The 25,330-nt window shown below is 29.8% G+C and overlaps 2 protein-coding genes across 5 annotated transcripts; one reads left to right on the forward strand and one right to left on the reverse strand.

Annotated features, from left to right (window-relative positions):
- The first annotated feature begins 574 nt into the window (after positions 1-574).
- On the forward strand, positions 575-6,983 carry LOC101515302 (gibberellin 2-beta-dioxygenase 8-like). Its single transcript, XM_004492168.4, has 4 exons — positions 575-711; positions 2,401-2,877; positions 4,740-5,067; positions 6,402-6,983. The coding sequence occupies exons 2-4, from the start codon at positions 2,411-2,413 to the stop codon at positions 6,645-6,647; spliced, it is 1,041 nt and encodes a 346-aa protein (XP_004492225.1). The 5' UTR covers positions 575-711; positions 2,401-2,410; the 3' UTR covers positions 6,648-6,983.
- A 4,364-nt stretch (positions 6,984-11,347) lies between these two features.
- Positions 11,348-14,772, reverse strand: LOC101514331 (probable UDP-3-O-acylglucosamine N-acyltransferase 2, mitochondrial). 4 transcript variants are annotated; one of them, XM_004492165.4, is made up of 11 exons: positions 14,570-14,772; positions 14,274-14,481; positions 13,787-13,863; positions 13,345-13,394; positions 13,151-13,215; positions 12,952-13,003; positions 12,805-12,875; positions 12,623-12,689; positions 11,875-11,946; positions 11,670-11,753; positions 11,348-11,590 (listed from the first exon to the last, which is right to left on the reverse strand). In XM_004492165.4, exons 1-10 carry the CDS (start codon positions 14,682-14,684, stop codon positions 11,700-11,702), a joined length of 831 nt encoding a protein of 276 aa, XP_004492222.1. In that variant the 5' UTR covers positions 14,685-14,772; the 3' UTR covers positions 11,348-11,590; positions 11,670-11,699. The 4 variants fall into 4 exon arrangements, with proteins under 4 accessions (XP_004492222.1, XP_073221742.1, XP_004492221.1 ...); XM_073365641.1 differs by having other exon boundaries at positions 14,274-14,466; positions 14,570-14,769; XM_004492164.4 differs by having other exon boundaries at positions 11,348-11,753.
- Between the last annotated feature and the right edge of the window lie 10,558 nt (positions 14,773-25,330).

The following is a 25,330-nucleotide window of genomic DNA, read 5'->3' on the forward strand; positions in this document are numbered from 1 at the left end:
TCATCTTTTCAGAAATAAATTTGTCGATAAAATTTTATAATCTTATAGATAAGTTTGTGGGTAATTGTAATTGTGCATAAATTAATTTTACACAAATTAATTAATGAAAAATTTAAATTAACATAAAGGGTCAAAAATTAAAATTTAACGTCGTGATGACATTGATGTGAGATCAACATGAATGGTAAAAAATTCAATTAACATATCACATCATAATCTCTAACAATAAAAATTTAAATATGAATTATTTTGATTATTAGATTATAATTTCAGATATATATTTATCAATTTATAAAATACAAAGATTAATTTAATTGACATTTACAATTTAAAGAACTAATATTAAATTAATAATGTATTAAAACAAAAGGGAAAAAATTTAAAAATCATATACTATATTAATTTCTGTGATATTTTATTTTCAAAAGCTAAAAGAGCTTATATTAATAACCACATCCAATGCTGAAGATGAAATAGAACAATTATTACAAAGAGACTATATTAATTTCTATGATATCTCCATGAGACGCGTGGGCTTTTATTCAGCACTAGTATGTGAATAGTTGATGCTCTTATTGCCTATAAATTGTATCAACTCCTAATTCAACTATCTTACCATATCACATTCTTTCTTACTACATATATTGGTACCTCTTCTTCTACATGTAACACCATCCTTCTTGCATATATTTCATTACTCTTCGGGAAAAGGTATATACTTTAATTTTAGCCATTTTTTATGGCAATTCAAATTAAATGCCTACATTTGAATTACTTCCTAAAACATGTTCTCCATATTAATCTTTACCATCGTAATTTTAATGTGTACACACACATAGCTAGGCATGATAACATATTGGCTCTCACTTACATGATATCATCATTGTATACGTGTATATACTATTTGAATTCAATTTTTTTTTTACATCGTATGATTTTTAAGCAAAATTGCTTTAGTATCTTGAATAATATTTAAATTCTAATTAATAATTATCTCAATTGTAATTCACATTCATATTTTATTACATATTCGTTATTAACAAAAACTCATTAATAATTTAATTATTTTTTGCTTTAACATAAACTCAAATATGCATATATATTTTCATCAAAAAGGATATGAGTATATTTCTAATGAGAATTTAAACTTTCAATCAATCGTGATATTTAAACCTCTGGACATTGTAAAGGTAAAAAACTTATCTTGTATATTTTGACCTTTGTAAAAAATTCATACTAAGTTTTTTGGGTAGTTTTTCATTTAAACAGTTGAAAAGAGAAATGTAGATAATCTAAAATAATTATAAAATAATATAAAATGTTAATAATTAAATATGTACTTACTAAAAAAATAAGAGTCATGTTCAAATATTCTCCCCAGAACCCATAAATGTAGATTCGTGGCAGAACTTGCATGGTAGTAAAAGCATATCAAGAGTCTAACTAACTAACCAAATATTTAACCAACCAACTAACAAAAGTTTTTTTTTTTAAATTCTTAAGTATCCCTAAATTTGGTTGGATATTGGTACTTTAATCAAAATTAATTTAAAATATAAATTATTTAAAGTTTACTTAAGCTGCAACTTGGCTTTTTATAATAATTTTTTTGGGAGGGCCTTCTATAATAATTAAAACTTGTAAATTGAAATTATAAGTCAACAGATCCAGTCACGTGCTTTGACTTCTAGCTAGATGTGACCATGCGAAAGTGTCAACTGAAGATCAATGTATAAAATTAAATGAGCTTATATATGCTATGTGCCATAGATGTCGACATGTAGTGTAACTATATATATATTTAATTGAAAAATATTAATAAATTAGTTACTAAATTAATTAGCTCCAATTTTAACTTAAATCTTTTTTCTTTTTAAAAGGCTAAATATATAGCCACCTCATTTTTGAAAATAGTTTAATTTCTACGTGTAATAGTACATTCTACATTAGTATCTTGCTACCTCTCATTCAATAAGTTAAAGAAAATGCTTGATTTGTCATATTTATTAAAAATGATGGTGACAATACCTCATTCAATTTCCCAAAGGTGTGTTAGTATGTACATGTGACTCCCACATGCGTGGATTATTTCTTATGGATTACATCTTTTCAATTTTTGAAAAGAAATAGATTTATTTGAAGAAAGAAAAATGCAATAAAGTGATTTTAAAAAAATTAAATAATTTAATATATTATCAAATAAAATTAACTTAGTTGGTTCTAATTTTTAGTTAAATATATTAAAAAATAATAATTAATTTTTATTTATATTTTAATCTAGAGGGATATAGCATAATTGTACTAAAAAAAACTAGTTGTATTTGTCTTTTTGTATCTTATTTTTTTCTTCTAAGAAAACCATCACCCATCTATTGTTATTTTAACATCCATCTCATGTAGCTAACAAAACATGGAACCAATTTCGGAGCCACCCTTTGAGGAAGCATACAAGATCCTCTTGAACAAGGCCAAAACCAACAATTGTAATGATTTTGACGACGACGACGAGTTCATAGTGATCGAAAAATGCGAACTTCCGTTGATCGATCTAAGCCATTTAGAAGACAAGGATGAAATGGTTAGGGAAGAGTGCAAGTGTGAGATAGCTAGAGCTTCACAAGAATGGGGTTTTTTTCAAGTTGTAAAGCATGGAATTCCAAATGACATTTTCAATAGGTTAAGGTGTGAACAAGAGAAAATGTTCAAGCTTCCCTTTGATAAAAAGACTAAAGAGGACAAGTTCTTGCAATTTTCTTCTGGTAGTTATCGTTGGGGAACACCTAGTGCCACATGTGTTAAACAGTTATGTTGGTCGGAAGCGTTTCATATTCCTTTAGTTGATGTATTAGAGCCTAACAATGAATCAAATGCACTTAGGTATGTATCCTCACTCAAAACTATTTTCTTTCGTTTATTTATTCTTTTTTCTTTCTAAAATAATTGATATGCTTTATTTTATTCATCTTCTTAAATCCTTATTCAATAACCACTTATCACATTAAAAATTTATGCATAAGTTATTTCAATTAGTCATTTTAAGAAGCTTATGAAATTTCATAATTTAAAAATAATTTATTTTAACTTAATTTGAATGTAACATATTTCACTTCATACATAGCCTATGAAGTTTAATTTCCAATGTCTCGTCTCATATATGGCTAGACGCATGTATTACAAATTTACAATACAACCTAGCTATATATTAACCTATCAAAAACCTTAGCTATATATTAACCTCATACACAAGTGGAATTGCTGTTTTTTTTTTACCATCTAAAGCAAAAGTTACTTTTTAAAAAATGAGTTTGGAGGAAAAATCATTTTTTTAAAGAACAATATTGTTTGTTAGTTGTTATGAAGGTAAAGTCACCGAAAGGTAAGAATAACACTGATTTTTAATTATAATTACTATTTTATTAGTTAAATTAATTCATTTTTAACACCATAATCACTGTTTTAGTTTTATTTTTTTTTTTTTTTTTTTAAATTTTATTTTAGAAAATATAATAAATTTTATTTTGACTAAGTCACACAATTACGAAGTTCTATTCGATTTCGAGACAAGATGTTAAACTTAACAATGTCGATATTTACCAATTGAGTTAGAATTTAAGAACAAGTGGAATTGTTGTCACTATGTCCACTCCTATATTTATTCAATTCGCACCACGTGTGTTTTTTTAATTCACATTTGCACATTTTCTATCTTTTATTATTTTAAAAAATGCACGAAGATACATTATAATCTTTCTTTTTCTTAACTTTTATTTTAAAAATAATGATGTAATATTTTTTAAATAATGTGAAATAAGATTTTATAATGTAGAACTATTTAGATACATTAATTATTTATATATTATTAATTAAATTATAAAAATGAATAATTTTATAAATTTTAACTGAATTTTTAAAGAATTTTATTGCAGTTTTATAAATATTCACCATTTAATATATGTAACATCATTAAAATATATCACATTAATATATTTTTTACTTAAAAATAAAAAAGAGTAATCAAAATTGTTAAATTTTAAGATAGAAAAATCAACTTTCACGAGAAGAAAAAAACTGCAATCAAGATTTTTTTACAAATACATATTATCTAATTAATTAGTTGCGACTTACGCAAAAACAATTAATTATTTGCGGCTTATTAACTAACTTGCACTCTTAACCCACATGACAAAGATACTATATATTCCTAGCCATCTCTAAAAAGTATTAACCATTATATTTAAAATAATATGATATTAAATATCTCGATGTAATAAAATACAAGTATGGTTTATATTTATTTATTTTATCGAACGTTAAATTAATAATATAACTTAAAAATAAAAACAAAATATTTTTAAGTTAAAAATAAATTATAAAAGATAAAATTATAAAAATAAATATATTTTTGTAAATTATTTTAATTTCTGATAATATTTTTATTTTATTTTAAATATATTTATTTTAATATTTGATAAGGTGGACACATATAAATATTAAATTCTACTATGCCATATCATAGTACCATGTCATTTCTAGATGTATCATATCAATATTTTTTTGGCAAAAAATATTAGTTGATGAATCAAAATATTCTATTTTTTTTTTTATTAAAAAAATGTCGCGGTTACTATTAGAGTCGTACTTACTGGACAAAAAGAAAATTATTTATTTATAAAAGTATATAAAAAAGTTATAACTTACCAATTCTATTAGATTTATATTTATGTATATAATTTTTGCAGATCAACAATTGAACAATTTGCTACCATAGCATCCAATCTTGCACAAACATTAGCTGACATTCTGGCTCAAAAAATGGGTCATGATTATGATTCAACATTTTTTAAGGAGAATTGCTTGCCCAATACTAGTTATATTCGATTGAACAGATATCCTCCTTGTCCCATAGCTTCTGAGATTCATGGTTTAATGCCACACACTGATAGTGATTTCATCACCATATTATATCAAGATCAAGTAGGAGGTTTGCAATTAGTCAAAGACAAGAAATGGATTGCAGTTAAACCAAATCCTGGTTCTCTTATAATCAACATAGGAGACTTATTTCAGGTAGAGTTTAATAATTATGCACCAATAATGTAAAAAATATGTGTGCAATCATATTTCAAAATTGAGGTGCAATAGAAACATTCTATTTTCAACATGTGCTTTAATATTCACTATTTTATTGAGTGAAATTAATGGAAGTCTCATAATGTAAAGATGAATTTTATAAAGTGGTGGAGTCTACATAAATTTGACTCAATAGAAAGTGACCGTTAGAGTAAGTGTGAAAAGAGAGTGATCTTATCGGTTATTTTCAAAATTAGGTCAAATTATATTTTCTTTTAAAATAAAATACATTAAAAAAAATTTATACGGTGAAATCTATATATATCCTACTCCATTCGGTAAGTAAACTTCCAAATGTAATTGACTTTTTATCTGATTATTAGTACGACATATTTGATAAATTTTTAATGCATATTTGTTTTGATTATTAGTATGACATATTTGATAAATTTTTAATGCATATTTGTTTTTCAAAATCTCTCGTTTCATAAAAACTTTTATCATGTATGTAAAATTTAACGTTAATCTAAAATCATTTGACATATTAATGAGATACATCAAAGTTATCCTTTTCAACAAATAAGATGTTAATTTTTATATATTTCATTGACATATCAAATAATTTTAAATTAATGTCAATTTATAAGTATAATTTATGTGATAATAACTTTTGATCAAAAGGTAACTTATATAATTCAAAAATATGATAAAGAATTATCAAAGATGCTAAGTTTGATATATATATATCAAATAAGAGAAGTTTTAGAATGAGACGTTAGTAGTTAAATCTTGACCACACAATTATATATGAATGGTCAAGATAAGAAGAAAAAATTATGTGACTTTTTTAAATGATATGTGCCTCTTAAGAGTTATTTAAGTGATACATTTAAAAACATATTTTCTTCTTGGTCATTGTGTGATTAAGATTTAGCTTTTTCACCGTCTCATAAAACTTCTTTCATTTGATATGTTTTTTATATGTATATATTAAGGAAAAGTAGGTAGTTCATTTAATGTTTTATTTTACATATATGAATGTTATTAAAATGTTCTTTTGTGTTTATATATTTTCAACTTTGACATTTCATCTTTTAAGATAAATTAATACTCTTAATAAGAGTATATTTAAAAATAAATAAATGTATAGTAATTTGAAAATAAATTTATATTTAAGGATATTTTATTTCTAAAAGATGCTTGTAATTTAATATCGAAGTAAAATTTGTTTACATTGTATCTTAGCATGACATTAGTTATTAATATGATATTATATTATCGTTATATAAATATTTAATTGTGTATCTGTTTTTAAATGCATCATATTGTAGGCTTGGAGTAACGGGGTGTACAAGAGTGTTAAACATCGAGTTGTTACCAATCCAAAAGTAGAAAGGTTTTCTATGGCATATTTCTTGTGTCCTTTAAATGATACTGTGATTGAGAGTTGTGAAAAACCCTCTCTTTACAAAAAGTTTAGCTTCCGAGAATACAGACAACAAGTTGGAGAGGATGTTCAAAAGTTGGGTTCAAAAATAGGCCTAACTAGGTTTCTCACGCATGAAGGTACTACATAGTATGAGTTAGCTTAATCAAAGTTCTGGGATCCAACATGAACTTAGATATACAACATCGTTATTAAAGAAAGTTTGTTGTCGATTTAGATCCCTAAAATCTCAAGACACTAGTCTCTACAATTATGCACAAAAGATATTCGATTTTTTATAAAGAAAACTACATAATATGAGTGATTATTTACGGATATAGTTTTACAACTTTTACTAAGTTATGTCAAAGTTATAATCTCCAAATTAAAAAGATTGTTTTAATGAATAGAGGTATTTGTGCGAGTGTACCCTAATCATGGATGTATCTACAAATTCTGCAAGTTTAAACAAAATTTTGTTTGGTTACTCGAGTAAGAACTCACTAATCTTTATTTTATTAGTTTAATTGCAATTTTAGTCTCTCTATTTTTATTGATTCACGAAATTGGTCTTTCTATTTTCGAAGTGGACAATTTTAGTCTCTCCTTTTGATTTTTTAACTAAAAAATAACGAGTGAAATATTTTAAATAACGTGACATATGATACGGTATTATAAAATGATTAACACCCATGAAATTGGAATAAAACGCAGTAAAAACTTAGTTTTCAACTTCAAACTTTTTTCATATTTTTAATTTAATTAATGACATGTGAATAATTAATATATTTAGATGGTTCTATATCATAGAATTGTATGTCACGTCATTAAAAATATGTCAATTCTACATTTTTTTAGTTCAAAAATCTTAGGGATGAACCAAAATTGTCAACTTTTAAAATAGGAGGACAATTTTCATGAATTGATAATAATAAAGGGATTAAAACTGCAATTAAATCTATTTTATTTTAAACTTTTTAATTTAAAAGTAACTTTTTTGAAAGGATAAATTATTAGTAATTCTAATTAAAGAGGAGGAAACTGTATTATTGAAAAAAGAGGAAATTGAGATATCCGAAAAAAAGATACAACAATTTATTGAACTTTTATATCTTTTATATATCTTTTATATTCTTTCTTTTTTATTTAACTTTTATAACTATTTAACAACAATTGAGTTATTTAACTTTTATATCTTTTTTATTTAAAATTCTTTCAAAAAATCGCATCTCTGTGTACGATCAAAAAATCGCATCTCTGTATGAGATCGTCTATAGTCAATATTTTTTTTTATTTTTTTTTATAACAAATGAATAATTGTTAATTTAATAAATAAAAAATAATTAAATAAAATAAAATAATATTAAAAAAATTAAATAAAATAAAGTAAAAACATCACTTGAATAGATATATCAAAACAAATAACGTGTTATAAAAAAAAGATAAAATAACTTTGAAGATAATAAGAAATAGTTGTGATAAAATAGGAGGAAGTTGTAATAAAGTTGCTAGTTTGTCTACAAAATACGTCATAAGGGAATTGTTAAAATAATTTAACACATCGTTTGTTTTGACATATCTACTCAAACGCATTAACATTGATGTTTTTTTTATTAAATATATTTTAATTGATTTTATTAGTATAATTTTGTTTTATTAATTATTTTTTATTTATTAAATTAATAATTATTCATTTGTTATAAAAAATAAAATAAAATAAGGTCACATATCCGGAGATGCGACTTACTGAAGGTGGACATTTTGGTATATAAATCTCATTGTAGGATAAATAAAAAGTGAATATAAAAAATATCTAAAAGGCAAAGATAAAAGATAAAATTGTGAATTACAATATTAAATAGTTAAAAAATTTAAATATTAATAATAATTGTTGCGTTGATAAAAAGATAATTTAAAGGCACCATGAATAACAATGGAATATATATGTCTAAAGTTGTTTTTCTCTGTTGACACTTAAATCAATTCAATCCTTAGTTTTTTCAATATTATTAAAAAATAGTATATGGCTTTAGGGATTGATCAATTCGGTTCCTTAGTTAGTCTCACTTACTTAATAGAGTTAAGGTATGCTGATATATTAAGGGTGTGTTTGGTTCAACGAAGGAGAGAATAAGATGAATTTTAATCAAGGGTAGACGAATGAAGAAAAATAGAGACATGTTTCATTTAAAAGAGAATAGTAGAGTTCTTTTTAATGTTTTTTGTGTTTGGTTCAAATAGAGGATATATATTTTAAATGATTTTTTAATTATACTAAGCCCTCCTCTCCATTCTTCAAAATCCTCTCAAAATAGAGGAAGAGCAAAATGAACTTTGGAGAGATTTTGGCTCCCTCCACCCCTTCTCGTTATCTCTACATCTGATCTAGCATAACACATGGCTCCCACTATTTCACTTGACAAGTCAAGTCCTACTCAAAATCAGCTTGACTATTCATGTCATGTTGAGCTCCATCATTCAGCTCATATCTAGCTCAACTACTCCATTCAACTCATATCTAGCTCAACTACTCCATTCAGCTCCAACCTAACTCAACTCCACCATTCATTTCCTGCATAGCCCAACTCCACCATTCAGGTCAGCCTAGCTTAGCTCTACCATTCATATCCTCCCTAGCTCAACTCCATTATTCAACTCAGCTCAATAATTCAACTCAACCCCACCAGTTAGCTCAACTTAGTTTAGCTCCACCATTCAACTCATGTTTAGCTCAGTTCCACCATTTTGGTCATGTTTAACTTAACTTAACCATTCAGGTCAGACCTAACTTAGCTTGTCCATTCAGGTCATGTTAAGGTCCACCTTAATCAACTGCACCAAACTTACCCTTAGTTCAACTGCACAAGTTAGTCTGACACCAAGTTATTGTCCAAGTGAAAGTTGTGGTCCTTTTAGGATGGGATCCATGTTGTGCCATGGATCCTACACGAATGAGCGCCTTTGGCTACACATGCTCCAACCCCGTGTGCCCTATATAGAAAAGTTGCATAGAGAAGGGGCACCCAACTTCATGTGCTATAATACTCATACGAATGATTAATGTGAATCTCATAAATGTATCTTAATAGGCTTGGACGTCCAAAGAAGGGTCTATTAAGTCAAGAAGTGATATAAAAAAAGACACTTAAGAGGAAAAAAGTGGATTCATTCTTAAACAATGTATTTTTACCTAAGCTATTTTAGAGTATTCTACCTCCTCCTAAGTAGCTTCATAGGATAACCATTATTTGTACCTTATGTTTACATACGGGAACAATAATAATTTGAATGATGGTAAAAAAGTCTTTTTAAAATATAAGAGATTAAATGTAACTATCAAATTGGTATTCAACTAATATAAAACTTTTTATATCGTCCTACAATAGAAAACTTTTTTATTAAATTTAAATCTTAGACATTCTTTTCAAAAAGCTTTTGTGAATGTTTCTTGAAAGAAAATATATTTAAACTATAATTCAACCCTGTTATTTTATTTATTTATTAGCAGTCCCATTGCTTTCCATTTTGTCAACCAACTTTTAATTTCAAACTTTATCTTTATCACTAAGTTCTTATTTTTAACTTTAGCTTTAGTGAAACTTTTTAGCTTAAAAATAGTCGGGTCAAAGTCAAACACACCCCAATTGAGCTATGTGGAAGTTAAAATGCACAATAGCTATGTATAAATCAAAACTGACAATGGTGGTATTTGCAACCAAAGGCTTTTGAGGATACGACGACGATTCTAATCTTTAGTTAGCTACTAACTTTGAATGGTAGTGTTTACGACAACGTTCAGTTCGCGGTAGTACTTCTAATTGCAAAGACGTTTTGTTCACAGCACGCTTCTGGCCAGTAGACGACAGTCAAAAATGGTGGGTGACACTTCTATCTCATGCTCTCGGGTGGATATAGGATTCAGTTTTGATTTCAAAATAAATTTTCTAAATTGATTTTGAAAACTTCGAAAATATTGAAAATAATTTAGTTCAGTTCTTGAAATGTTAAAATGTTGGTTTGGTTCGGTTTTATCTGATTTGGTTTAGTTAGTGAGCTGTGTTTATAATCTTAGTTCAGTTGATGAACTTATATACAAGGTATTTTATAAGTGCGGTTCAGTTCAATTATGAATTTCAGTTTTTTTCAATTATGAATTTCAGTTTTTTTAACAACCCTAATGATAAGTGACACCTTGAGGTACTCTATACTCTTTTGCCACAACATATTAACAGTACATGTTTTGATGGCAACTTTGCCGTCCTGCCTTACCATCAAGGGAGACACTAGGAAGTAGAGGAGTCTTTGGGGATCAAAACCTATCTGATATGTAACCCAGAGGACAAAACTGTTTTGCACAGTATTTTCCAGTTGCACAAAGATGATGGAGGTCTGAATAGCTTGCGGTTTTGGCAATGACTCTCCCCCACCAGGTACAACTAATATGTTTAAGAAAGATGTGCATCATGTGGGTTATTTGGTGTTTAAGAAACAAGCACATTTTTAAAGAAATGAATCAACCTATTTGTTCTCTAGTTGAGCAAGCGTAATTGCCTGTGCACACAGCGCTGGCTTAGCTCATAGCACCAGTCATGACCATCAACATATTGTGGCAGACAGGTATGTCATTTGGAATTAAACATGGGAATGAGTTTTTGCTTTAAAGGTGGAATATACAGTTTGATGATTATGCTAAATCCTAGAAGAGTAAAGTTGCATTAATAAAAAACAGCTGGAAAATTATCACAATTGGGCAACGACTGCTATGTAACAATCCAAAATTTGAGCCTTGTCATACTCAAAGAAAGTGTTAGTGACTAAATTCAAATTTGGAAAAGCATTAGAAAACTTGAGTGGCACGGAAAGCAAATTTCATTTGGCAAATATTAGAAATGTTCCATGACTTTAGTACCTTATCACCGTAGAAAGCACATTGATTGTTTTTCTTTCCTTCCAACACCTAGAAAACAATATTATTTGTGTCGCGTGCACTCCTGTACCAAGGAATGCTTCCTGCTTGCCGACATGCGAGAGACCCTTACTTCCACTAGAATAAGCTTAGTATCTGACGGATCCTACAAATCTGCACCTAAAATACTGAGATACAAGATGATTAGGTTTTGGATTTATGTTGTTTGAGTAAATTTCTTCCATAACTAAGAACTGTGCTCCCTACATATTGATTTTGCGAGGCAAGTACTCAAACTCATCTAACAACAAAACTGCTTGCAACTTGTCTCCGCCATTTGTAAATAGAAACCTACAAAGCAGTAAAGATTGTTGTTTATGAATCCACCTAATAATATTTATGTATGTCAAACTATCTATGAACTTTGACGCTAACGCATTATATCAAATAAAGCACGAGACTAGATCATTACAGCCGGAAAGCCACCGTAGTCCCCAGGTTCCGTGATGTTCTTGGTTACACAACTTAAGGCGGCAAGTCGAACCTGCAAAAATAGTATAACAGCAAAAGAAATTTAAGCAGTGTTGATTGATCATTATTTAGTACAGCCAACAAGGAATTACAGGTTGTACTGATACCATGAAGATGAAAGCTATTTTGATGAGAGAAAAGGCATATGAAGGGACACAAAACTTCATGTAATTAACATGTATTTATTCCCACGGTCTTTCCAATCTTCAACTTACTAGTTATTAACAGTTTCCCAAAAACTTGTAGTTTGATGATATTGTTTGGCTTGTTTGAATTGGCTTATTTGAGCTTATCTACTGACATATACACTGACATATACACTTGTGAGACTATTTGGGAAGCTTATAGAAATAGTTTATGACGTGTCCATAAATAGTAAGTTGCTTTCATCTAATTTCCATAAGCTCTCCAAGATTAGCTTATTAAAACAACTTATAAATTATACAAAAACCGTTTGACTTCAGCTTATCTTTTATTATAGAAATAGCTTATACATAACACTTACATGATAAACACTTATGCTATAAGTGCTTCATTAAACTATTTATCCAAACAGGGCCATTGTCACATAACAGGCACCAGCAAACGACAGTATTCACTAAATAGGAAAGGATATAATCACTAGCCATCCTCGACACACCAAGGCCATTAGAGGATATCCTTATAAGATCAGGAAAACAAAAGCATACCTTTGATGTAATTGATACATGATCTCGCACTGCTACCCTTCCTCCCATAGTCACATAATCTCCTATGCTGAACACATAAAGAAAATAAAATTGCGACTCTTGAGAAATTTGAGCCTTGGCCATGACATTACTTCTAATATGAATTTGACTAGGTAAGAGCAAAATGAATGATGATAACATACGTTGCTGAACCTGCAATCCCAACTTGTCCACAGAGCATACAATTCTTCCCAATAACTACATTGTGGCCAATCTGCAGAATTAATCAGAACAAAAGAACAAAGCCTTCTTTTTTTGCTTCTGTAATTGTGAAAAAGCTAAATGCTAACCTGAACTAAATTATCTATCTTCGAGTTGTCCCCAATAACGGTATCTCTCCAGCTGTATAGCAAAAGAGTGAATAAAATAAAATTAGTATTAAAGCTGACATCAATTCCACGTGAAAACCAAACTATAAGTTATACCATCATCATTTTTGACACGGTATGAAGCTTAATAGAAAAGGATATAAGCCAACAAAAAAGTAACCTGCCCCTGTCAATGCATGTATTTGCACCAATTTCCACATTGTTGCCTATTATTACATTCAACTTCTGACAGATTTAAGCAAGAAATTCATATTATTAGTAAGTACAATCTAAGTGAGTTGAAAAACATTGTTAAACAGAAAGAATCTGTCAACATATATAGGATAAAATAAAATTACAAGACAAATTACCAACCTGAGGCTTTTTTATCATATTACCATCACCATCCACATAAAATCCAAACCCTGCATGTAAAATACAATACTAATGTTATCTGAATGTAGTGATCTATGTAGTACCAACACTTCAGAATTGAAAATGTGTCCAATGTCCACCACCAACACATGTGGTTACATTAAATTACTTCCATCATCTTAAATTATTACCGGTTCTAACATGTCATTGTCAGTGCCATCGTCATAGGTAGTGACGCTAATGAAACAACAATCACTTCTAGTTTATTTAAGTGTGCACTTATCATTTATTCAATAAATTAAGCACCATAAACTGGTAAAACTCAAACGTCTCTTAACCACAAACTATGCGTTTTTACAGTTATATAGTAAGGTTCATACCAGGACACATGGTGTCCTTAAGTAATACTACAAAACAAGCAAGCTTAGAAATTCAGCTTTACCATCTTGACCAATGCAGACTCCACTGTGAATTACACATGAATCGCCTATACTGCAATTATTAAGTGAGACGTTATACCTGAAAAGAAATATAGTAGTATCAAAACCTCATCAGTATAATTACAATTTTTTTTGCATCAGACATAAGTTTAGTTTAATTATGAAATTCGATATATACAAAAAGTTTTTATACATACACAAACATGTGAATTGTGAACTTCTATTCAAATTACAAATTAAAGAAGAAAAGCATCAGGATTCACTGAAGTAAGAAAACACGCAGTTCCACGAATTAACTCTTTTTATAGACAAAATGTTAATAAATTAGTAGTTAGATTAATTTTCTCGGATTTGAACTTGAGACCTCCTTCTTATAACTCCATCACGATGAAGATCAGTAAATGCGTCATGCAGATAATGAGTGAAATCAAATTCGAAATGAATGACAAAGTTGCATAATTTATGAATAGAGAAAAAAGTGAAGTGTACCCAATTTTGGTTGAATGAGCAATAGAAACAGAAGGACCAACAACAGTTCCAGAAGCAATACGAACATTGGAAGCAACAACAGATTCTGAATGAACGATAGCACCAACATCTAGGAACGCTGTGGAATCAATGCAAGCCGATTCATGAAAAGTGCCGCCCCCATTTTCCCACTTTTTAAATTTATCACTGAAATCTACAAAACCATCCTCTGAACTTCAAACACAATACAACCGCAAAGAGAATTAATTAATTAAGAAAAATAAAACTGCACAAGGAATGATAATTAATTTACTCACCGGAAAAAGAAGAATAAGAAGTAGAGAAAAGAGAGAAATGAGGAAGAGGATTGAGATTGAGAAAAGGGGTTGAAGTAAAGGAAAGTAACTTCCTTCCAGTTGCAACCATAGTCATCTCAACGGTCAGATCACGTTGGTAGAAAGAGTAGAAGAAGTACGTAACTTCATGGATCGGGCTCCAAACAACAATACGGGTCTTCTTTTTTTTGTTTGAATTCGGTGTGCCGGATAGAAATTAATTCTTCTTTATTATAAAAAAATATTAAATTTAATTAAATAATTAATAACAAACATTTCTCATGTGTATAAAATTGTATATTTTAATAGTTTTGTTAGTCTTCATTTCTAGATAAATAAAGTAAAAAAACTGAAGTGTGAACAAAATTATAGTAATTGTGTTATTCTTGTTTTAGTTTTAAGACGACAATATTAAAAAAAAAACATTGATTTAACTAATTTTTTAATGATTAATAGTTGGTCTACGTATAATTTTTATACATTATAATTAATACATCATAATTATTTTAAGATGTTAAAAAATATTAATTTAATTGATTGATCAATGACACTTTTACTTTAGTGACTAATTTTTAAAAGAAGAAGAAATGTAAAAAGATTAACATAGAAAAATTGCTGATGATAAATTCTTGCTATGTTTCCACACTGAATCTTTTAAGAAATGAAAAGTGAAATTCTTGCTCCTACCCATCATTGATGGTAGTACTTCCAAATACTTGCCAATGCCTATGACCAGAACGCCTAACATTTTAACAATTTTATCCTTCATAATTTGGTCCACATTTCTACTGCGATTTTTTTATTTTGACTTTCGGAGATTGATGGGCTCACCGGAAGTTACTTCATACATCCTAAAAATGTTTTCTATAAGAGAAATTGCATTGATCTTCCCCGAGATCCTTTTAATAACAATTAGACCTTCTCTATTTTTTGCAATCAATACTAACCTCCCTTAAATATCTCTCTATGTGACACCCCCCCTACAAAATAACATACTAAGATACATTGATATTTTCGTATTAATCCAGAAACAAATAAGTATATTGATAAACTCCCACAAATAATTTAAGTATATATAATTAATTAGGAATTAAATTAATATATATATTTCATTAACCACATACTTATTATAATATATTAGTATTAATTTTTTTATAAAGGAAAACTTCAACAATGTTGGAATCAAGTTGGTTTTCCACATATAGTTTTGATGTTAACAAAAATATTTTATGAGAACAACAAATTTGGACTAACGACTTCATTAAGTATGCAAAAATTAGAATAGAAAAATCAGAGAAAACGACCAAAAGATACCACCAGAGGAAGTAAAAAGGTCAGAGAAAGCGAAATCAAATTATTCAACTAAATCCTTAGAATCGGATAAATGCATGCTTTGGAAAAGTACGCGCATCTGCCTCTCATAGCGTGCTTCTGGTAGTTCAGTGTGCTTCTAGAAGCTCAACGTGTTTCGGGTAAATCAGCGTGCCTCTGAAGAATTTTGTGTGTTCTGAAGATTCAACATGTTTCTGGAGTTTTCCATTTCCATGCATCTAATGAACAATAACCGTTCCATGCCTCTGATGAACAATAACTTTAGCATACATATGATGAACTGTAACCGTTCCATGCCTCTGATGAACAATAACTTTAACATGTCTCTGAAGTCTGAAGCCATTGTTCAAGTCTGCATTTGAAGCATATATGCGCTGACTTTGAAGATAGCAACACGTTCCAAAGTGTTGCCTCTGATACGCAACACAATCTGAAGTTATAATGACTCTAATAAAGCAACAAAGGTAAAGTTGCCCAAGCCATTAATTCTAAGTCACAATTTTGCATCTGCTTGTGACTATAATTGCTCAAACAACACAACATCTAACTCCAGTAATCAAGTCAATGATTCTGATGGAGGAAAGTCAACGACTATGATGGAAGGTCAAAGACTCTATTAGATTGAGAAACATATTGAATTTGACTTAGTCATATCCTTACTTCTAAAGGTCCAAAAACAAGCCCAAATTTGTTCAAGCCCAAATTTGTTCACGCCCAAATCCAATCAAGCGTATAAAGGAATATTGGAACCAAGTTGGTTTTATACTTAGAGTTTTTGTGTTAACAAAAGTATTTTATGAGAACAATATATTTGACTTCACAGATTTGAAAGAAGATTCGTGTTTTTGAAGACAAACTAAAATAAGATTTGATTCAAATTTATAATTGAAGAAAATATTTGATCAAGTTGAAAAGAAGATATGATCAACATCTTATCACAAGAAGTTATGAATTATTTACAAGAAGATTTGATCAAGATTTATCTACAAGAAGATATGAATTATTTACAAGAAGATTTGATCAAGATTTATCTACAAGAAGATATGAATTATTTGCAAGAATATTGGAACAAGATTTATTACAAGAAGATTTGGTCAAGATTTATCACAAGAAGATATGAATTATTTACAAGAAGATATGATCAAAAATTGTTTACAAGAAGATGCATCCACAAGAAGATACAATTATTATTTACAAAGATATGATACAAATTTTGACAAAGAAAAAAATACTGAATTGGACTTAGTCACATACCTACTTGTGAAAGTTCAAGAAACGGTCCAACACTATCTTCCCACCCAGATCAAAACAAGCAATAGGAAGAAAGTTTCATCTAAAGAATTTGTAAAAGTAATAAAATATGAACAGTATCAATTTGAAGAATTTACAAACTCAATCTTAATAAAATACGAACAATATCAATCTGAAGATTTTACAAACTCAATCTTAACAAAATACGAACAACATCAATTTGAAGAATTTACAAACTCAATCTGAACAAAATACGAACAAAATCAATCTAGAATAACTGCTTAGATTGGATTCAAAAATAAAGAATTGGCTAAAGAACATATTATCAAAAAGCATCTTGTTCCAAATTAATTTTGAATAAGATTATTGTTGACCAAGCTAGGAATGAAGATACAATTCAAAATTCCAAATTCATCTTAGAGTTCAAAGAGAGAAATATTTGTTGAAATAAGAAATATTTTCTAGGTGTTTTTCTTAGAATGTGATAGTCATTATTATAATCAGCTTGTTAGAAGCAACTACTCAAGTTGCAAACCTTTGTACTCAAACCCAATTGTGGTGTTAGTGTCCCTTCAACAATTTGAGGTTGTCAATTTGTGTGGAGAAGACTTGGTTGGTAGAGTCAAGGTGTGTGTCTTCCTCAAAAGTTTGAGGTTGTTAGGTTGTTTGAGAAGACTGGCTTGAAGGGTTAAGTGCTTTGTAATTTAAGTTGTTGAATTAGTGGATTAAATCCTTCTGAGTGAAGGGACTCGATGTAGCCATGTTTATTGTGGACCAAGATAAATTACTTGTGTCACTTTATCCATGCACTCCTTAGCTTTGTTATTGCTTCTACTCCAAGTAAATCATCAAATCTGATTTAGTTTAAAATCAAATAATAAAAATTTATCAACTTAGTCCAATACAATTCAACCCTCTTCTCGTGTTTGCACCTTCAATTGACATCAGAACTCGGTCTTAAGGCTAAGCACTTTACAGTGTTTGAGGAAAGATCCATGAGTTCAACATGACTGGATTCAACGAAGAAGCTATTGGAGGAAACATCAACAAACCACCTATGTCTTATAGAGATCGTTTTGAGGATGGGAAGGACACGCTGATAAGTTTCTTTATTTCACAAGATCTTGAACTTTGGAACTTGGTGCAAGATGGTTATACTATTCCAAAGAATACTTATGGTATTGAGATTTCAAGAAAGGAGATGAATGCTGATAAAAAAAATGTACAATATGCATTATAAGTCCAGAGCATTCATGATAAATGTAATCACTTTCAAGGAGTTTGACAAGTGCACCAACAATGAGACATAAAAAATTATTTATGATAATTAGATTGTGACATATGAAGGAAACAAGCAAGTTTAAGAAACAAAGGTCAACTCCTAGTCAAAAAGTATGAGATGTTCAAGATGGAAGAAAATGTTGACATTGAAACAATTATTTCCATATTCTAGACTCTGATCTCATGATTAAAGGTACTTAAGAAGAGTTATACTACTGCTGAGCATGTGAAAAAAATTCTTAGGAGTCTACCAAGCAAGTGGAGACCTAAGATTCAACTATTCATGAGATCACGTGAAATTTAGCTTACTGAGGATGAGCCCAAGAAGAAGCAACCAACTTTGGCCTTGAAATCCAAGCTGAAGAAGGTTCTGAAGGCAACAACAGAATCAAAGGATAATGATTCAGATGATCGGAATCTGAACTCAGAGGTTGAAGAGCTGACTTTCATATCCAGAAAAATTCAAAAGATGTGGCACAACAAAAAGAAACAATCTCCTTAAAGATATTCTAGGAAGTTCAATTGAGGAATGGGTGAAAAACCTGACAAGAAAAACAACATATGTTATGGATGGAATGAACCTAGACATGTCAAAATGTCCAAATCTAGAAGAAGAAAAAAAAAAAGGAAACATCATAGGAAAAATTCCACGCCAAAGAAGAAAGTTATGATTGCTACATGAGATGATTTTGATTAATCCTCTAATGATGAAGACCAAAAAGATTTGGCTATGATGGCTCATACCAACTTTGTCTTTGGATCCAACACATACATTGATTCTAACTCTAGAAATGAATTAGTTGGGGAAGAAATTGAGATGTCCTCAACAGCCAAGTTAAAACACCAATTATGGTACCTGGATAATGGGTGCTTGTGACATATGACGGGAGAAAAGACTATGTTCCAAGACACAATTGATTGACTAGAACAAGAGGAAGCATATGTAGAAAAACTAGAAGAACCTTAAAAATCAGAGGATACAAGTAAATCATAAGAAGAAATAAATCATTAGAGGATGAATCTAACCAAGTCAAAAGCAGTCAAGATAAGTCCGAAAGGGGATCTGGATGGAAGTACGAGTCATCCCATCATGAAACTCTAATAATTGGAAATGCAAATAATCCTTTGAAGACCAAATTATCATTGAAAGAGACAACTTTGTTTGGTATACTATCATCAATTGAACCTACAATTGTTGATGAAGCACTGCCGTATAATGGACATATCCTTACAATGCAAAAATAGTTAAATGAATTTAAAAGGAATGATTTTTGGGATCTAGTACCTTGACCAAATAAAAAAACTAATGGAACCAAATGGATTTTTAAAAAACAATCTAAATTAAAGAGGGGAAATGGTCTTAAACAAGGCAAGACTTGTTGCACAAGGCTATAGTTAACAAAAAACATTGATTACATTGACACATTTGCTCAAGTGGCCAACTTATTCTTATCCTACTCTTTTTTGCTGCTTATAATAACATTAGATTATATCAAATGGATGTTAAAAGTGTATTTCTAAATGAGTATATAAGTGAAGAGGTCTATGTTAAGTAGCCTACTGGATTTGAAAGTTATGAATTTCAAGACCATGTATTTAAACTTAAGAAATCATTGTATGGTCTAAAACAAGCAATTAGAGCATGGTATGATAGACTAAGTAACTTCTTGTTTAAAAACAATTATGAAAGAGGACAAGTAGACAACACCCTGTTTAGAAGATGAATAGGAGATGACATTCTTGTCATTCAAATTAATGTTGATGACATTATTTTTAGATCTACTAATGACACTTTTTGTCAAGAATTTCCTAAGTTGATGCAACTTGATTTTCAAATGAGTATGATGGGAGAATTTAAGTTCATCTTAGGGATACAATTTCAGCAAAGTAAAAAGGCATATACATTCATCAAACCAAATATACACAAAAGCTTATCATGCAGTTTAAAATGAGTTATTGTAAATCTATGGCTACTCCAATGCACCTTACCTGTTCACTTGAAAATGATGAATCAGGTCAGAAGGTTGACCAGAAAACATATAGCGGAATGATTGTATCACTACTTTACCTTACTGCCTCCAGACTTGATACTATGTTTACTATGTGAGTGTGTCTCAGATTTAAGGTTGATCCACGAGAATCTCATTTAACTATTGTTAAAAGGATCCTTAGATACTTAAAATGTACTACCAGCCTTAGCTTGTTATACAATAAATCTACTAAGAATAAATTAAGTGGTTATTGTGATGCTAATTATGTTGTAGACCAACTTGAGAAAGACAAAAAAACACAAGTGTAAACTGCACATTTCTTGGTGAAAACTTAATCTCATGGTCAAGTAAGAGACAGACCACAATTGCAATGTCAATAGTAGAGGCTGGGTACATTTCAGCAGCAGGATGCAGTTCTCAATTACCATGAATGAAACATCAACTAGGAGATTACAAGAATATTGAAGTCTCACATTGGAAAACTCTCGTATATTGAGTAGTTTTAAACTCTATAAATATTTAAGTCCCACATTGGATAGTTAACATATGTGAGTTTGCTTCCATCACTATATAAAAAATGTCAAACTCTTGTGAAAATCACACCAAAGTTGGTTGTATTTCCCAACTTTCTTTTTTCTCTTTCTTATGCTCGATGCATTTTCGAGCCATTTCTCTCATTTCTTTATGTCCCTTTGATATTTTAGAGCGGTTTTATATTGTAGTCTCTTTGATATTTTAGAGTGGTTTTGTATTGTAGTCCCTTCGATTTTTAGAGCGGTTTTTATGTCGTAGTTCTGTCGATTTTCGAGTGGTCCTAATACCACTATCCTTTTAGAGCGATTTTTATGTTGTAGTCCTTTTTATTTTTGAGTGGTTATAGTATCATATTACGAGTGGCTTTTATCTCCATATTGAGAGTGTAACCACCATATTGAGGGTATAATTCTAGAACAATTTTCTATGATGTAGTAGAACTCCAATACAATTAATCTTGGTTGTTTTATCGTGGGGACTTCATGGTTGATAGTTTGTCTTGCACAATTTAGGTAGTGTTGTGAAACAGCTTAAAGAGAGCGACCTAGTCCACTACTCAACTAAATAATATCTTTGGTGGCATAAATTTATTTTGAAATAGTTTTTTTAAACTCAAAAACAACAGTTACAATAATGTCTTTGTTAGTAGGGTCGTAAGTCAAGCTGTAACATCGCATGATCGTACTACCCATTTTGTTTTTTATGTGATGGGATGTCCTTAAGATCATGGGTAGTGGGATCGGTGGAATCAATGTTGTGATCAGTGGTATCGCGAGTAAGATCTCCACTGAGCGCTTTTTCAGAGTTCTTCCTCACAATACCCGTGTTACATTAATGCATCATACCACGATTACCACTTCCTTATACGTATTTTTTTGCGAGTGCCATATATTGGTGGTGTTTTATATTTCTTGCTTTGTTTTTGTGAGATGCCATTGAATGATTATTTTTGTCTCTATATCTCTCTTTCTTGTTATTTTTTTATGTGAGTTCCTTGTTTCTATTTGGTTTTTGTCTTAATGGATTGAAACTATGCTCTCATTCTATTAATCTTGTAATTTAGAGTTTATTTTCATTATCTATGATAATTTTTATGCATGTGTTCATGACTATGTGTATTATGTTTTAGAGAATTCGAATAATGTAAGCAGGTTAATAACAGGCAAAAACCATAAAAGGATGAGGCTTATTACTGTAATAAATGGGGTGAAGGATGTTGATAAGGTTATTTATGGTGTAAATGTTAGAGCTTATTCATTGTTTTTCTATTTTTTCTATTAATATTGTTTTTGTATTTTTGAATGCAATTCCACTTAAGTCCATAGCATATTCATTTCTATAAGTTGATAATGTTAAGTTGTTTCTTTAATTTGATTTTTTTGTAAAAATAATTTGACTATTTTATGTTATTTTCTATTTAAGAAGGAAACCTTTCAAGGTAAGTTGCATTAGGAATCCCAAGGTGGGGAAGCATCTAGTAGTCATAGTCAAGTGGCTAACCCCACAACCCGATTAGACATGTGGGTTTTGTTGAGTGAAAGAACAAAGGACATATCTGCAATGTTGGAGATAGATCTTCACTTCATAGACCTAATGTCAAAAGTCTATCCCTGGATTCTCGTCCATCTTGAGGTTGCATCAATGACCTAGCTTAGCACTCTAACAAGAAATGAGCATAGATAGTAGCAGTAGTTGACGAGTGAGCAAAAGCGGCATAAAATGAGGCATAAGAAGCACGAGAGGTGATTAGGAAAAAAAAAGCAACGTCAAGAAGAGGAAGTTCAACAAGCTCAATAACGCACTACAAAGTTCCAAATATAGCTAGCAACATTGGCAAAAGGTGTCGCTTCCATATAGGCTGAGTCCTTCCATCGTCGTCGTCATGCAGATTATGATGAGGATGAGTCTAACAATGATGATAGTGACGAGTAATACTAACTTCTACTATCATTTTGATTTAGTAGCTATGACTACATATTTTTCTTAGACTTATAGGCATTATCTTTATATACTTTTATGGTAGTGTCATTGTGTGTATTTTGAGACTTATGGTAGTGTCATTGTGCTTATTTTGAGACGTATGTTAAAGTTAATTGTATTTATTTTGAGACTTATGGTAGTCACTGTGTGTATTTTATTAAAACTATTTTGATAATACTACACTTTTTTTATTATGATATTTTTTATGCTTAAAATTTATTTGTTCAATTTTTTTAAAAGTCAATGAGAAAGATATTAAAAAAAATAGTGATTAGTAAAAAAAAAATTAAAAATCATATTTTCATTACCCACGAAAGTTCCATTGTTATACCAATAAATATTTTGAATGATACTATCTATGATTCTTTTGTTGGTAAATTATCCACATAAATGTTGTGGATACTTCTATTAGTACGACATAGAAAACAGTATAATTTAGCATGGCTTCTCTGTGAATAATGTTACTCATGACATTTCCATGGATAATATTACTCACGAGAATGTCCTTAGTTAGCATATTTCAATGCTTTTATGTGGATAAGTATTTACCTACGAGTCAATTATCTACGAACCTGTGGTTGTTGATACTTCCACGTTACCTACTGAGTTTGTGTTGGTAAAGTCAAAATTTGTTGTAAGTAAGAACATATTTTCTTGTAGAGTTTGGAGGAAACCAAAAAGGAAATACCATTGGTACATATAGACCTGTACATGGGTTGGGTCAACCAACCAATCCGACCAACCAAATTCTGATCGACTTAAAACCACATATTGGGTCGGGCAATTAGGGGTGTAAATGGGCAATCTTAGTTTTGTAAAATAGCAAATTGCTCAAAAAAATTGGTACTTGGTAAAACCAAACCTACCCATTTTACCTTGGTTACCTAGTTCCTCAAAATTATTTGGTTACTTTAGGATTTTACACTTTAATTATTTTAATGCTAGCAATGCAAATATTTTATGTTGAATTTAATGATTTCGATATTCTCATTAATTGATATTCTGATTATTTTTTGCTTTCAATGCAAATGTTATTTTTTTATATATTAGATGCTCAAAAATTAGTAAAAATAGATTACACTATATTTTTGCAGAAAATTAAGGTTGTGTCGATTATTTAGAAGAATATGCTAGCCCATCATTAATAATTAAAATAAAAGGAAAAATAATGTGGGTAACCCAATATTCAACTGAATTCAACCCATAAATGAGTGGTTTGACCCAACCCAACTCAATGTTGTAACATTTTTTTACAAGACCCAACCCAATATTTTCAACACAGTTTGGGTTTCAACTTTGGCAAAATCCAACCCAAATTGACCTACGTACAACCCTAGGTATAGGTCCAGTAGGTAATTTTTTCTTGCCCTCTATTAAAAATGTCCTATATGTGGAAGGATAAATGCATAACCTAATGAGAATAAGTCAATTAACTGAGAGTGGTTATGATGTTGTCTTTAATCAAGAAACATATAAGACAATTAGTCAAACAGACGGATCCATACTACTTACGGGATAGAGGAAAAATATTATTTATAAAATCAAACTATCCGATTTGAAAAGGCAAGATGTAAAGTGTCAAATATCATGAACGAAGAACAATAAATCTGGCATAGAAGATTGGGTCATGCTAACTTGAGAATTATCTTAAAGTTAAATAAACTATATCTAATCCAAGGGTTAGCCAATTTGAAGTATAAATCACATGTTCTTTGTGAAGCATGTCAGAAAGAGAAATAGATTAAATCATTTTTTGCTTCAAATAATTTAGTTTCTACTTTTTGACCACTTGAACTCTTGCATATTGACTTATTTGGTCCAGGAAGAACAACCTTTGTTAGTGGCAAAAAGTATGGACTAGTAATTATTTATGACAATTCTAGATAGGCATGAGTTAAATTCCTAAGGCACAAGGATGAGTCACATAGAGTATGTACTTCCTTCTTCAAACAAGTAAAAAATGATAGGTTTTTGTATTACAACAATTCGTAGTGATCATGATGGGGAATTTGGAAACAAACTTTTTGAAATCTTCTATGAATAAAATGGTATTTTACATAAATTCTCATGTCCTAGGACACTCCAACAAAGTGGGGTATTAGAAATAAAAATAGATCTATTCAAGAAACGACACGCACCATGATTTATGAATCAAGTATTGCAAAGCACTTTTGAGCACAAGCAGTTAATACTGCATGTTATATTCGTAGTAGAATTCATAGTAGACGTATTATAAATAAGACTATTTATGAGTTGTGGAATGGAAGAAAACTAGACATTTCTTACTTTCATCACTTTTGGTTGTACATATTTTATTTTGAATACTAAAGAAAATCTAGGGAAGTTTGATTCAAGATCAGAAAAATGTATCTTT

The sequence above is a fragment of the Cicer arietinum genome, chromosome 3 (genome assembly GCF_000331145.2).
Source record: "Cicer arietinum cultivar CDC Frontier isolate Library 1 chromosome 3, Cicar.CDCFrontier_v2.0, whole genome shotgun sequence".
In the NCBI taxonomy this organism is placed as follows: Eukaryota; Viridiplantae; Streptophyta; class Magnoliopsida; order Fabales; family Fabaceae; genus Cicer; species Cicer arietinum.

Excerpts from the sequence above, each read along its gene's own strand:
- LOC101515302 (XM_004492168.4), top strand. The coding sequence starts at position 2,411 with ATGGAACCAATTTCGGAGCCACCCTTTGAGGAAGCATACAAGATCCTC. Across the intron at positions 2,878-4,739 it reads AATGAATCAAATGCACTTAG|ATCAACAATTGAACAATTTG; the intron begins GTATGTATCCTC and ends TAATTTTTGCAG. Across the intron at positions 5,068-6,401 it reads ACATAGGAGACTTATTTCAG|GCTTGGAGTAACGGGGTGTA; the intron begins GTAGAGTTTAAT and ends ATCATATTGTAG.
- LOC101514331 (XM_004492165.4), bottom strand. The coding sequence starts at position 14,684 with ATGACTATGGTTGCAACTGGAAGGAAGTTACTTTCCTTTACTTCAACC. Across the intron at positions 13,395-13,786 it reads AGTCTGCATTGGTCAAGATG|GGTTTGGATTTTATGTGGAT; the intron begins GTAAAGCTGAAT and ends TTTTACATGCAG. Across the intron at positions 12,876-12,951 it reads AGATAGATAATTTAGTTCAG|ATTGGCCACAATGTAGTTAT; the intron begins GTTAGCATTTAG and ends TTAATTCTGCAG.